Raw genomic sequence first — 14972 nt, 5'->3', positions numbered from 1 at the left:
TCATATGCAGTTTACAGGACGGTTCCAATTTTAATAAATAATTATATATTTTCATTTTTTGTGACTTCAATCTAATTTCAATTTTTTCCCTTTCAATTGCTACAGTTTCGTGACTTCCTACGGCTTAATAAACCAACAAACTATGACTAAGGGTGATCAAACTAGTACTTAAAATAGAATTTTAATAATTACAATAAAATAAATTAAAATTAAGTAATTAAAATGAGATTAATATATTTATTTAAAATTCATAAAAAAACTCATATCATTTAAAAAAAGACATAAAATATAAAATTAAAAAAATTGATAAAATTAAAAAAATATTTTAATATTATAAAATGTATTGACTTACTAATATGAAATTTATTTAAAAATTATACACATTCAAAAAATCAGAATGCTGCGAAAATGTAAAAAACACATAAGTCGACATAATTATTAACCAATTTTACATTTTGCCGACGTGAAGAAGTGAATCTTGTACATTTTACTCCTTTTTAGGACGTAACCTATTATGTATCTTTTGTGTCATGGCCTAATAGGAATTTTAAGAAAATTATGGCTCTGGATAATGTGATTCAAGGGTATGAAAGATGACGTAGGTGGTTGAACTGAAGTTAAATATCGAAATGATAAAGATAATTAGAATTCCTTTTGATCACTCAATATCAACTTATTTTCATTGCTAAATCTCAATTTGAGTAATAGTTTGATCACATCAGAACCTTGTTGTTTATTAAGTTGAGTATTGATTGAGTAACCATATTGTTATTCAACTTGAAATTCAGTAACTAAAGTTTAAAAAAAAAAAAAAACATTAAGTTTAATTGACTAAAATGTAATAAATTATAAAATTAAACTAATTCGAAATTAAAGAAAAAAGTTAGAGAATAATATAAGTTATAATTCATTAATATTATCAAATATTACTGATTAGATTTTAAAAATAGTTAGTTAATTATTATATGCAATTGATAAATAATATTTTATATTTTTAGTAAATTTTTAGCTAACACATAGTAAAAGATCTTTTTAAGTATTCTTTTATTTGTTTTCTTTCTTAATTATATTTAGGTATATTTGATTTATTTTTTAATTTTATATGATTTTATAAACAATAAAATAGTCATGTCTCGAATTAATTAATTATAAATTTTACATTATAATTTTATATTTGATACTTAGTAAATTAATAGTTTTATTAAGCATTAACTTTTAAAATTTACTTTATTTTACACTAAATATTTATTATTCCATTATTTAAAAATTAAAAATTTTAATTATAGTTAATAGATTTTAATTTTTTATTATGTATTATAAAATATAATATTAAAAATAGTAAATGTTTATATATCATTTTTTTAATATTTATCCTTTTTAGCAATAAAATCACTTTTCAAGTTATGAATATATGTACTATATTATATGAATCTCAAACGTATATTTAATGAACTTATAATTTATTGACGATGAACCTGTTATTATTTAACATGTACTAATTTATTTTTTACACGAGCGGCATATTTAGTATTTATAAGGTCATATTCATTTTAGTCAGGTATATTAAATATAATTTTAGGTTTATTATTTACAAAATGTATATTCATTTATTATTAATATTAAATTTATTAAATATAAATTTTAATTTTATTATTATAAAATATATATTCATATATTATTAATTTCTAGATGCATACAAAGAAGAAAGTCTCTATAATGGGTTTCACCTAAGCATTATTTGAATGGACCGAAAGATTTAAAAGAACAAGAACCCTCTTGCAGATTTATTTCCTGTCGTCTCTAACAGACACAATAAATATTCTCTCGACTACTCTGCTATATTTTTCTTCTAGTACAATGAATCCTCTCAGGCAAATGCACTGAACAGGGGGCGGACCCTGTCAGCTCTAACTCAGGCCCAGTTCTGATTAAATCAAGCAAGCTTGGGAATTTTATATCTAGAACAACGCACGGTCCAGATGATTAGATTTCAATTTGTTGTTTAAATTTGATCACTTATTTAAAAATAAATTTCTTTGTATCTTATATTTATTTCGTATTTTTGGTTTTTCTTTTGTCTGAACTAAGACCATATGCCGTATCAATAAAACAGAAACAATTAGCCAAAGCAATAACATTTTGATATATAGGGCTAAACTTCTGATTAACAATTTGTTATCCAAAACTTATTTAGCAGACCCAACAGGGCCAACTAGTTTATTAGCAAGAAGCAGCATTCACAACATTAAGTTACCTCAAAAACAAGTCCTAAAATACACAGAACCAACATGCCTCAGCGTGTTCCTAGTTAATTAGCAGAACTTGTTTATCTCATCTCAGACGATGAACCCAATTCCTCTTCCGCGACAGACTCAATATATTTCTTCTTGGGATTAATGGCCGAGCAGTTAGCACGAATCTCCCCTTGGTTTCCTGTCAACACATCTAATTGCCCCATCTTGATCATGCCAATTATAAACTTCTCGAAGAACAGAGATTCGTTAATAGCAAAGCTAGTAACAATGCTCCTTGTCCTCTTGTCCGTGTACAAATCTTGATCCGAAGTAAACAGACCTTGACGGTTCATTAGATCAACATAGTACTTGTTGTCGAATTTGTTAGGAGACCTTATGTCCAAGAAGGTAGTGTTGGTGGTGTCTAGTTTGGGACAAGTTAGCTTGAGATTGTTAGCAAAAGTCTTGTCCATTGTAGGATCTTGACTCGGATAGAGACGCTCAGTGAAAGAAGTGCAGTGGCCAATGCCGATTGTGTGGCCACCTGAAAGGGCAACTGCATCGGTAGCATCCAGGCCTTTCCTGTCAAGCTTGGTGAGAATCTCAGTAACTTTGGCTGTTGGTCCTACAAGGTGTTCAAATGTTGCATTAATCTCTGCAAACTTTACACCGTCTCTCCTTCCCAGTGGGATGGCATACTCAGGGCCGCCCGTCTGCAGTTTCACAAGAAACTTGAATATTAGCAAATCATACTTACCCTAGTGCAGGAGTTTTTTCTTGAAAATAATTAACAGGTAACATTATTTTAATTAATCACCAGGACAACGGAGTCACGAGCAGCGATGGCAACAATGTCAGAGCAAGACACGACTCTGCCACACTCCTTGTGAAGACGTGCTCGAAGATCCTCGACGATTTTAAAAGCCTGTTTTCTTAAAGTCAAGTTAGGAAGTTCAGACTTCTCGCTGGGTCCACCTGCTGATCCATCAAGCAGCACCGACGAGTCACATCCCTATAATTCATCATGTATATCCATTAACAATACGGCAACTCACCAAGAATATAAAAGAAAAATTTATTGAGACAGCGACAAAAGCTATAGAAATAAAAATAAAAAGATTACATTTGCTGTTTCTTTTAACATGAATTTACTGTCATTATATGCTTAGCTACAGGTACCGTCAAGATAAAGTAAACAAGTAAAAGGCACAAGATAAATTGAAGCTAGCAATATCAAGAAACTGATATATATAGCATGCATTATGACCAAGAGCTAGAAGCTCATTTAAGTGTGTGTGCAAGTGCATGAGACTTTCTGTTTTGTAAAACACTCTGTAAGTTATAGAAATTATAAGAAATTCAGCAAGCACATGCAGGAACAAGAAAGGTAGAGAAAAGAAAGAAGAATAAGAATAGTTACCAGAACAAAGCAGTCATGGAAGTGGAGGCGAAGCAAGCCAGCAGCTTGGCCAACATCTTTCTTGAAGATTTTCTTGAGCTCACTTCTGATAATAGATTCGGCTTTGGGACAGCTAGTTTTGTAGAATGTCCATGACAGACCATTCTTGATGGGAGGTTTGGTTTGTGCTTCAATGGCAGAAAAGCAAGCAGCTAGTAAGAGACAGGATATCAAAAGGAGAGAAGTGAAAGAGTTAGCACTAGCCATGGTTGGTTCCTTGTGCTGTGAGGCTCTAGTGACAAAGATTAGGGCCTTTATTTATAGCCACATAATCTTTTTATTTTAAGCTCTTTAATTAGTTTTTGAAATTGTCAATTCTAAATTTTGTTAAACTAATGTTCCATTCAGACATGATTAAAAAAAATTGACTTTTGGGGAAAGACTTTTGCCAAGATGGGAAAAAATATCGATATTATACATTATCTAAAAGGCCACTTGTGAAAATATAATCTTAATGGGTAAAGACATTGAAATGAATAATTGTAATAAATGTGAATGTACTAGATAGCCAGGGATAAGCATAATTAAGGATGAGAAACAAAAATAGACAAATGAGAAGGTGACAAGAAAGTGCCACCTTCCCAAATATCTTTGTCAAACTTGGCACCCCAAGAGCAAGTTCATTGTTCCTAATAATGCACAAATTTGAAACCACCCTTATGGTCCTTGTGAAATTTCTTTCCCCTCCTCTCCTTTGATTTTACAGTAACAAAATTTATTAAAGTTAAGTCTGTAAAAGTTCCACAAAGCTATCATGCCTAATAGTTTAAAGAAATTCAAATCTGTATGATATTTGACAATTTCATCTATCTTTTTAATTTTAATAAAAATAACTCAAATTTATTGACAGTTTTAACTAATCTTCAATTTTGGTCAGAATAACATATAAGGTGATAGAGAATTTTGTCTGGGATTAGTTACACCAAACAAATAAATGATATATTAATTAGTTTTAAATAATAAAATATGTATCGATCATTTAATATTAAAATATAAAACATTCATACATATATGTATTTTTCTATTTATTATGGTGCATACGTTAAGTCTATAAGAATTTTTCATTAAATGATATGTAACTATTGAATTTATTCAATTTTGATAAAAATTTGAATATTTAGCAAAATTATTTATATATTTATTATTCAAAATAATTTTATCAAAATTAAGAAGATGGATAAAATTATCAATAGTTGCGTAGGTCTAGAATTTTTAATAAAACATTCAAATTCAATTGACCATATATTCATCCCAAATTAGTCAAAGCTGGCTACATAAGTTATTGTAGATATGTTACGTTTTGCATTTTAAAAATTAAATTTGTAGAATAATTTTTGTGTGATTAACATTTTCCTAAGATATTTTTTTACATATATATATTACTAGTATTATAAATTAGTATATAATATAATATTTATTTAAAATATTTAACTATTTTATAAGTATTTGTTATCGTACGGTAGAAACTCATGTATTATTATATATTTTATAAATTTAATGAATATTTAGACTTCAAATAAATTAATAAAGTATTGACAATCAACACATAACTAATATATCAATAAGATAAAATCAAAAGTATTATATATTTTTTATTTTTTATTTTTAATATTTGCTAAAATTTGTGTTGAGTTATTTAGACTCCATCTTAAGTATATTTATATTAAGAATTTCTTATAGGATTAGAAATACATATAAAATTATAATCGATAGAATTAAGGATTGGATTAAATTAAATATTTATTAATTCTTTTAGAATTAAAAAAAAAGATTGATTACTAGTTAATTCTATTAGAATTGAAAAATTAAAATAATTATATATAGAATTAGAATAAAATTGGTAAAAATATTTTATTCACTCCAAAATTCTCCATCATGATATATATATATATATATATATATATATATATATTATATATATATATATATATATATATATATATATATATATCTTAAAATTCGATTAAAAGAAATACTTAACCATTTTAAAAATAAATCTCATAATAACATATGTTTTCTATTTGAACATTTTATTTTGATTAAAAGAAAATCTTATCAGTTCAATGCTGCAATAAAGGAAACTCAAGTTACATGAGCTCTCTTAATCAAAGGATGGGAGGAAAGAAATGGAAAAGTATAAAAAGGGTGTTATAAAGAATTTGAATGATTGATAAGGAAAGATTTGTTTAAAATTTCCGTACATCATTCATTACTTTGTCTTCATTATATTTATGTGTACTTAACTATCATATATAAGATTTCGCATCTTAGTCCAATACAATCCGAATTTAAACAAATAACTTTGTGTATTATAACATTGATAAAGCAAGATTTAGTTTATTAACTATAAATTTACAGAGGAATCTCTGTAAAACAAAGCAGGGGGACAGCCACAGTCATCCAAATCTTTAATAATCAAGAAATCATTTTTCTAATTTCAACCCCACTTTCCCACATGCAGTAGGTATCACCTTTAGCAACAAAAGGAAAAGAATCAATTTGAGGATTGAATAATTTGAAGCCAACATGTAATTGTTTACATGTTAATTTCCAACTCTTTTCATTGTGCTTTTGGGAATGAAAACATAAATATGCTATGCATTTTTATCTTTTTCTTTTCTACCTTTTGAAAATTCAACAAGAACTTGAGCAGCCCATGTGCTCTTCAACAACACAAAAAGGCAAACATAATACCCATTTTAAAAGATACAGAAAATATCCCATGAAAAGATTCTTGAAAACTTGTACCTTTAGTTAAAGACTTGGGATGTGTTGGCCACGCTCTCCCTTCTCTTTGTAGGCCAATATTTAAACTCTTGAAAGAATTGACTCACAGCATAGGGTGTGGACGAGAGGTCTGCATCCCACTCTTATCGCTTGAGCTAACATAACAATGTACTTATCTTCCTACATTTCAACCATACGAATGTTGGATGGTTGCCTTTATTTATACATAATACGGATTCTCTTTGTTTACAACAAGTTATACGGAATTTGACGAGTTTTAACGCTTTTTTTTACTATTTATAAATTTTTAATCGAATAAACTTTTTATTTATACGATTAAATTGGTAAATGATGACTGTATTCTACTGATAGAATGAGTTAATAATGGTCAATTTGATAATTTACTGAAATTAATGATTTTATTTGTTTTTATCTTAAGTAAAAAGAATTTACTAAACATGATTTTATTTGTTTTTATCTATGGATTTTTTAGTCATTAGCCAACACCAAAAGTCTATCAGAAGTATTTCATGAAATTTTAAAATAAATAAATAAAATGTAGGTTCATATGTGGAAAACTTATAGTAGTTGGCAGTTCTAAATTAGGTGAGTCCATTATTTTAGCTGTTGTCTGTGTCAGCAACTTGTTAAGTTAAAGCCTTTAAAGGCATAAACGGTTTTGTCATGAATATCATTAATGAAGAAGAAACCTTCTTCTCCGATTTCATTAAATACATATTCACAAATTTCATAGCTTCTGCTTTTATTAATACAATGAAGAAAAGGACTCTTGAGTATATATATATATAATTAACATATAGTCAGAGATTAAAAATTATTAAATATTAAAATTTTTGATTTATTTAAGTCCAACTATCTAAAGAAAAAACTAAATTGGTTTTACAAAAACATATTAATTAATAAAGAATATTAATTTATTAAATTTTAAATGTAAAAAAGTTGACTGTATCTCAAAATAATTTTCATTGAAAAGCTTTTAACTTAATATAATGCATATGGGTTTTAACGAGACATTATTTTACATATTTCGTTATATAATTAATGAAACTCTTTTATCTCTAAAAAAAGGGTATAAGATTATATTGAAAGAAAACACATTTCTCATATATTATAATGTTAATTATTAGATTACTCATTTTTAGCACTAAACCTAATTAACCATTATTCTTAATTGAGTCTAGAGTAACCTTATATATATGGACAAGCAAGGTCTTTAATGTGATCAATCATCATGTCATTCAGGAATGGCCTGCACATTCTTGATTAGGTTATCAACTTTGACCATATCTTTTTTCAAATTCATTGATTTATTTCCCTTCTTCTTTTTTAGTTGTCAAAAAAGCAAGGGCCTCTTCTTTCTTTCTTTCTTTCTTTAGATAGATTTATGAAAGAAACTTCTTGGGGACAACAACTTTATGCAATGCAGTCCTTCTGATGGGGGGCTAATTGGATAAAGTGTTTTATTTCTACTTGAACAATTCATTAAGAACCTCTTTAAATATTATAATAATTCTCTTCCCATGTTGCCTGCAATAGCTCAGTGCTCCCAAATTTGATCTTCAATTATTGGAAAAGGACAAAGGGAGTAGACCACTTTAGGCAACAAAAAGAAAAATGCTAAATTGGGGATTTAATTTTACGTATCAGTTGGAATAGGATGGTAAGAAGGAATAGTATTTGAGAGATAATTTCTTTTTTGTTATTCTTGCAATCAATTAAAAAATAGACCCTTCTATTTATTTAAGCTTAAGGAAGCACACATTAGGAATCTATGAAGCATAAATAAATAAAACAAAATAGCATACTTAACAATCGGTTGTGGCTCAAGTTTTTGATGGGTTGCAATTTTTTAATTGTTTAGTGATGAGCCTTACTCAGACATGACTATAATATTGCTGACAATTTATAGATTAAATCATAATTATATTTAAGAACATGCATCATATAATCCAGTTTTCCAAATATATCATAATACTTTGATAGTATTTGGTATATGAATCTTTCAGCTTCTACAATTCTATCCAATGGTTCATGTGTGTGTCCTTTTCTATACTAATGGCTACAAATAATATAACTATTTAAAAAAAAAAAACTGAATCCAACGGTAGTTTTAAATAAGATGAGAATGGTATCATCCTACAAACTTTCTCATGCTCTTTTTTTAGAATATTGGGATACCATAATACCGGTAAGGCCAAAATAACAACTCTAAATACAAATACAAGAAAGAAAAATGAGATAAAACAAAGAACATTTGTTTTTACAGTTAATAAAAATTAACGGATGCCACCACTTAAAATAAAGAAGCCATCGTACTAAGCTTGCTGTCCAACAACCACTAAAAATTTGATTTGATTTTTCAGTTAATCAATTATAACTTGTGTTACCACTGCCTCCGATACAGTCCGGTAATTTTCACTCCCATCAGCTGCCACGACAACAACAGGAATCAAAGTTGTAGCCTGCAATAAACTTACAGTCACCAGCCGCCAACCATCTACGCCATTCTATTCCATTCTCCTCTTCAGGCTTCCTTTCTGATGATGGTGATGACGATGACAACGCTTGCTCATTAGCCATATCTGTGTCTGTCATGTTCTTGATAAGCTAAGACATTGCCACACAGACAGTGCACCTGCCTTTCATCGCCTAGAAAGAATTCATGGACCTAATAACACAAGAAAAAAAAAAAACAAAAACCAAAAGCAATGAGTATGAAAATGGGGACATAATTATTTATGCAATATCTCCTCAAATTCTTTGAGAAAATCGGTTGAATTTGGCTGGATCACTGTTTGCATTACTAGTATAATGCAAAGTAACAAACCTTTTGTACATCTCCAAAGTAACAATTTGCATTACTAGTATAATCACCAGGAGACAGGTGACTTACTTGTTTCAGAGAAGAACAAAAAGTCATCTACGAGAAAAGTCATCCCTAGGAAGAACAAGATCGTCTTCTTCAAATTGCAGCGACAGAGGCGGTGAAGAATTTGATTAGCCACCATTACGAATAACAAGATCATCTTCTCCATCATCTTCAAAGTATAATTCATCATTCCCATCTTCTCCAAGTTTTGATTAGCCATTGTCTTCAGATTGCAACAATCTCTTCTTTTTTCACTAAAAGGTCTCTTTTCTTTCAATCATTTTTTATAACAAGGAAGATAAGGTTCATTTGGAAGAACAAATAGAAAGACCACTAGGCCTTTGGTCTAATGGGAGAGCTCTATGGAGCTCGTGTGGGAGGTAAGAGGGTTCAAACCCCACTTCCCTCCTTTTCCCCATTATCAAAAGAAAGCAAGAGAAATTTTAGGTAAAGGACAAGATGAGGTGTGAGACCCACTTTATTTGCTAGGTCATAGATAATAAACTGTTTATTCGGTTTATCCTCAAGTGCATGGATTGAAGATTTTGATAATTTTGTGCCTTATTGCACTCAAAAATAGTTTAAATGCCAATGAGCGTCTCACAGAAAACATTAGGGGGCAAAAATGCACCTTTTCCTTATATAATTATAGGGAATGAGATTTCTATTACTGGCTATAGCCAATTATTACAAGACATTGTTGTACTTATGCTCCTAGCATTGACCAAATAAAAGTTATGGGGGCAGAATTAAATGCTCAAACCTATTAAGAAACTACTTCGTTATTTTTTGGTCCAAACAAACTACTCTATCAAAACAGAAGCACAAACACGAGCAATAAATGCACTCTTGCATGGTAGAACGCCACTGAAGTGATGATCGATTCCTGCAATTACTAAAACAAGTAATGGAAAACCATCAGTTAAATATCTTCTCATCAGAATCATTAAAATGAAGAAAAACAATCATGTTAAGACTACCACAGAAACCACAAGAAGATGATTTTACAGATCACAATTACAAAATAACAAATATGTAATAATCAAGGGAATCTAAAAATATGTACCATTCAACTGAATGTTGATAAACAATGGCTTGCTACTGTCGAATTGGCTTCTTCTACCACTCTTTCCATGTCAGATTTTCTAATTCGATTCTTCTATAGTCCATTAGGTATAAGATTCATAGAATGTCACTGTTTAACTTAAGTTAGTTTTAAATCAAATTAAGAGAAAAATGAGAACCTTCAAAAATATTTGATTTATTTGATGGCAAATATTTCATTCAACAATTAAACTCGTGAAATTAAGAAAAGGAGAACTTGCAATATAACCTCCACTTCATTTTGCCGCACTTTCATTTTACTCTTCTCTGAAAGAGGCCATTACTCCTTTAGTCCTCCATGCAATACTTGATCAGACTCTTTATCATTTTTGGTCGATGTACGCGTTGGTATGGTTGTGTTTCGATGCCAGTCCCCACTCTTCCCACCGGTTTTACGCTCAAGCCTTACATCTGTTATCTGGATTTCTTTAGAAGCAGCCTTGCACATGTCATACACCGTTAGGCCCGCAATGGAGACGGCAGTCAGTGCTTCCATTTCAACACCCGTTTTCCCGGAAGATGAAGCCTCGCCTTCAACTTCCACACTGTAATTGTCTGGATTCAGCATTAGATCCACACGTACATGACTTAGAATAATATTATGACAAAGTGGGATGAGGCTGCTTGTGTGCTTTGCTCCATTTATGCCAGCTATTTTGGCCACGGTAAGAACATCTCCTTTTGCCATTTGGTTGGCTAAAACCATATCAAAGACCTTCTTTCCCAGTAATACCTTGCAAGTAGCAATAGCAGTTCTCTTACTATTTTCTTTGGGAGACACATCCACCATTTGGGCTTCTCCTGAACTGCTAACATGCGTCAACCCAAATGCATTTTGATTCATAGAATCAGATATAGACTGGGAGTCTTGAGCCAAAACATCGTCACTAGGACTGACTTGTGGTTCTTGTAGCATATGATTGTTATTAAGTGAACCAGAAAACCCACCACCAGAAGGTGTTTCTCCAAATACAGATTCCATTTCCTAGAATAGAACAAGGATCAGAAGCATGTAATAAAAAAAACGAAGTGGATATTTGAATTTTGAATGAGATTTGCTAGTTTCTATTCTAACATATTCAAGAAGTCAGAATTAAGAAAGTTAACTAAAAACAAGTAATAAAGAGGAATTGATCTTGCTTTTGTTATTCATTAAACAAGAAACCGGCTCTTGTTCACGATTCAGATAATGATAGTATCTTACCTTATTCATCTCAGTGATAGCACTGGCAAGATCATGAGTATTTTTAGCAGAAAAGATGCTTCTTGAGTAAGGCAATGTGACTGCAGCTCGTCTAAGAAACATGGCAGAAAAAATCCAAAATGCGCCCTGTGGCTGGGAATTGGGGGGAAAATATTATACTCAAGTTTAAAGTCGTATTAGTGGGAAAAGAAAAGGAAAAGTTGCAAGAAAATGAAAAGATAAAAGCTTCAACGAATATAATCACAAGTGTAGTTGCTGCATTGTTTTTTTTAAACCATTCAGGTAAGGCTTTTACGAAATTGCATCCAATCCAAAGCAGGTGAGTCAAATGAGCTGGAGAGTCTTGCTCGGGCATTTTAACAAATATGTGATGGTCTCTAAGTGAACAACCAAACTTACTGCAAAAAGACTAGCGAGCATGTAAAAGTACAGCAGCAAGCGAAAGGAATAGCTAAGTATTCCTTTTGCACCTTTGAGGACTGGAATGTAGTTTGTGGACTCTGAGGTTTGATGTTAAGATTGCATTGCACCGAAAGAGTAAATCTAACAAATTCTTAAGGGTTTTAAACTTTGGAATTCGCCTAGGTGTTGCAAGTTGATTCAACTCCCTTAAATCTCACCATGATTCTCTAGCCAAACACCAAACTCATATCTATACTCCTTGAAACTATTTAAAGAATCTACTATGATTATACTGTCTCTCGATATAGACCTATCAACTTCAGATCTCAGTACTCTTAAGTTTTTCTCAGCAGGCAATATTGGCCTAACTCTGGTTATGATCAAGATAGGATAAAGCTTCATCAGTGATCCTAGTGGTTAATTAAAAACCTGATTCTTTGAGTGCTTCAGCTAATCAAACTGCAGCTGAGAATTTCCCACTGCAGGGCTGGCCACAGTTCACAACCAAAGACATGGTGTATTGTACCAAGGCACAGAGAACCTCTCTTCCCACGAAATTGCTCACTGGTTTCAAACATGAGGAAACTGCATCAACAAGGATTCTTGAACTCGGCTGAATATTAAGTTTCTATAATATCTATCTCCTACCCATGTATCTATGATTTCAGATTTATCCATCTAAAAGCTTAATCCTTTCAATAAAATAAGATTTGGATTAAAAATGAAACAAATTCGATGCAGCAGCAAATTAAGATGTTTGTTACTGCAAAACTAATGATAAAAGAAGAAGATTAAACAAATTGTGAACTAAAATCCACTTATTCAATAATTACTTACTTGATAGAGCAGCCGCAAGTGATGCATAAGCTTAAGCTTTAATGAGAGAGCAATCGTATTCTGCTAGCTTCTCCTAGGAAAGAGGGAAGATGAGATAAAACAAAGTTTGGAGTTTAACCCAAATTTAACTCATTGTTGAATTCACTTAAGAACCCTTCAGAAAATATAATATTTGTTTATCTTTTAAGTTTTCCAAGTTATGCATCAGGATAAAGCATGCATCGGAAACTATGTCTTATTATAGTTGCTTTTGTTTTCCAAGATTTAAAAAAAAAAAATCAAAAACTAAAAGTAAAATGTTTGCAAAAGGTGTCTCAACTCATAGTCATCAGTTACATGTATTTAGATATTAACAAGGTAGAAACTACACATACAAAACCCAACAGTAAAAATATTAAAATCACATCTCCAACAATCCTTGCTAAAAGGAAGAAGAAAAAGCATCATGAGAACTAATTTTATGCTCACAGCTCAATAACAATTAACAAAGCATTTGCTGAACTGTCTTTTAGAAAGAAAAAAAAAAAAAAACAAAAAGAAGCTCATCACAAAATTGAAAATCGCGCATGATTTCAACAAAAAAACTCCGTTCCTTGATTCAAACTCTCACTAGCCCTTAGCACCCAATAAATCAGACTCTGATTGCTTATCAAATGAAAATAAAAAATCACAAAAAACAAAACTTCTAAAAATAAAGTATTGAGCTTTAAAAGGCCAATCACTTACCAACTCGGAAAAAGGAAAAGAAAAAAGAAAGGAAAATAAATGCACCCATTGGAAAGCAATATAACAAACCCTCGAAATACCTAAAGCAGTGAACCACTAAACACAGGACAAAAATGAACACATTAGAGAACAATGAGGTTAAAAGAAATAGAACTAAAACAAACAAAACCCAAAAAAGACTCCAGAAATCTAAACAATACCCAGATGCTAAAATCCAAACTTTAACTAAGATTCAAAATAAAAACAATCAAAGCAGTTTAAAAAATAAAATAATAATAAAAAAGGCTCCTCTTACATTACTTCCTTTCCACACTTCATAAACGCGCTTAGCCATGAGAACAAGCCACACGCGCCGCTTCACTCCCTGCTATTATCTCTGTTCCAGTTACTACGCAGGCACGGAGTTGAAGATTTCAAACTTGCTGTTCAATTGAATTCAATCTCATTAAAAATAAAAAACCCAAAAACGAAATAAGAGAAAAAACAATAGTATAAATCAGTGGGTTTTGAAAGAGAGTGAGAGAAGAAAAAGGGGGCTTTCGGAGGTGGGTTTTTGGGGATTTTGAATTTGGTGAAAATTATTACACTGACTCAATGAATGAAAGAAGAGAGAGAAAGAGAAACGATCTGAGAGAGATGTCGGTTTTATGAGTTTCTTTTTTTGGAATTTAGGGACTTTGTGTTGTTGTGTGTTGGCTCACTGGGTGTGTGAGAAATGGAGAATGTTTCTCTCTCTCTCATTAATTCTTTTTATATAATTTATTATAAATTAATCTCTTTTTAAATGGCGCTAAAATTCACTAACATTTCTTCTATCTAATTGTATAGCTTTAAAATAATGAAAAACAAATAATTTAAAGAATCATTGAAATGGTAATCAAGGTCTTTTATTATTATATATCTTGAATTTAAATAATTTTATTATATTTTATAAATTTTAAATGATATAATAATAATATTAATAAATAATAATGATAGTAATAATAATTTTAATATTTTTGAATTTAATACTTTCAAATTATTACAAAATTTTACTATAAACGTCAATTATATTTTTAATTGTTACATAAAATAATTAAAAATAAATCTTATTATGTCCTATAAGTATTAAAAAATGGTTGATTTTATATATTTATACGTTTTGTTTGATAGTAAATATACATCTTTAACTTCAATAAAATTTTAAAAATGAGTTATTATTACATTGTTTTCATTTAATGATGATTTCCAAAATAAAATCCACGTAAACCATATAAGTATTATTATTGCATTATTCTCATTTGATAATGAAATAAAATCTCATGTTCAGGCAGAAAAAAAAAAAAGGAATCTGATGTAAATTTTTATAAGTATGTAATCACAATTTTATTTACAAAATGCAAAATATCA

General features: G+C 30.2%; 2 protein-coding genes across 11 annotated transcripts; both read right to left on the bottom strand.

Annotated features, from left to right (window-relative positions):
• Window positions 1-2119: 2119 nt before the first annotated feature.
• Window positions 2120-3939, bottom strand: LOC8283187 (peroxidase 12). Its single transcript, XM_002524274.4, has 3 exons — window positions 3655-3939; window positions 3052-3246; window positions 2120-2947 (listed from the first exon to the last, which is right to left on the bottom strand). Exons 1-3 carry the CDS (start codon window positions 3898-3900, stop codon window positions 2327-2329), a joined length of 1062 nt encoding a protein of 353 aa, XP_002524320.1. The 5' UTR covers window positions 3901-3939; the 3' UTR covers window positions 2120-2326.
• Window positions 3940-8660: 4721 nt separating this feature from the next.
• LOC8283184 (cyclic pyranopterin monophosphate synthase, mitochondrial) lies at window positions 8661-14305 on the bottom strand. Of its 10 annotated transcripts, none has more exons than XM_048370861.1 (7): window positions 13879-14305; window positions 12858-12930; window positions 12450-12584; window positions 11619-11750; window positions 10377-11399; window positions 9335-10205; window positions 8661-9109 (listed from the first exon to the last, which is right to left on the bottom strand). In XM_048370861.1, exons 4-5 carry the CDS (start codon window positions 11718-11720, stop codon window positions 10695-10697), a joined length of 807 nt encoding a protein of 268 aa, XP_048226818.1. In that variant the 5' UTR covers window positions 11721-11750; window positions 12450-12584; window positions 12858-12930; window positions 13879-14305; the 3' UTR covers window positions 8661-9109; window positions 9335-10205; window positions 10377-10694. The 10 variants fall into 10 exon arrangements, with proteins under 10 accessions (XP_048226818.1, XP_048226817.1, XP_015577974.1 ...); XM_048370860.1 differs by lacking the exon at window positions 12450-12584 and having other exon boundaries at window positions 10377-10505; window positions 10644-11399; XM_015722488.3 differs by having other exon boundaries at window positions 12858-14305.
• Window positions 14306-14972: the final 667 nt, after the last annotated feature.

The sequence above is a fragment of the Ricinus communis genome, chromosome 2 (genome assembly GCF_019578655.1).
Source record: "Ricinus communis isolate WT05 ecotype wild-type chromosome 2, ASM1957865v1, whole genome shotgun sequence".
Classification (NCBI taxonomy): Eukaryota; Viridiplantae; Streptophyta; class Magnoliopsida; order Malpighiales; family Euphorbiaceae; genus Ricinus; species Ricinus communis.
The sequence above is the reverse complement of the archived record's forward strand: the minus strand, read 5'-3'. Positions and strand labels throughout refer to the sequence as shown.

Coding starts and splice junctions, on each gene's coding strand:
- LOC8283187 (XM_002524274.4), bottom strand. CDS start 3,900: ATGGCTAGTGCTAACTCTTTCACTTCTCTCCTTTTGATATCCTGTCTC. Junction 3,247..3,654: donor TCCATGACTGCTTTGTTCTG/GTAACTATTCTT, acceptor GATGAATTATAG/GGATGTGACTCGTCGGTGCT. Junction 2,948..3,051: donor CTCGTGACTCCGTTGTCCTG/GTGATTAATTAA, acceptor GTGAAACTGCAG/ACGGGCGGCCCTGAGTATGC.
- LOC8283184 (XM_015722486.3), bottom strand. CDS start 12,884: ATGCATCACTTGCGGCTGCTCTATCAA. Junction 11,751..12,857: donor ACTTGCGGCTGCTCTATCAA/GTAAGTAATTAT, acceptor CCCAATTCCCAG/CCACAGGGCGCATTTTGGAT. Junction 11,400..11,618: donor CTATCACTGAGATGAATAAG/GTAAGATACTAT, acceptor GTTCTATTCTAG/GAAATGGAATCTGTATTTGG.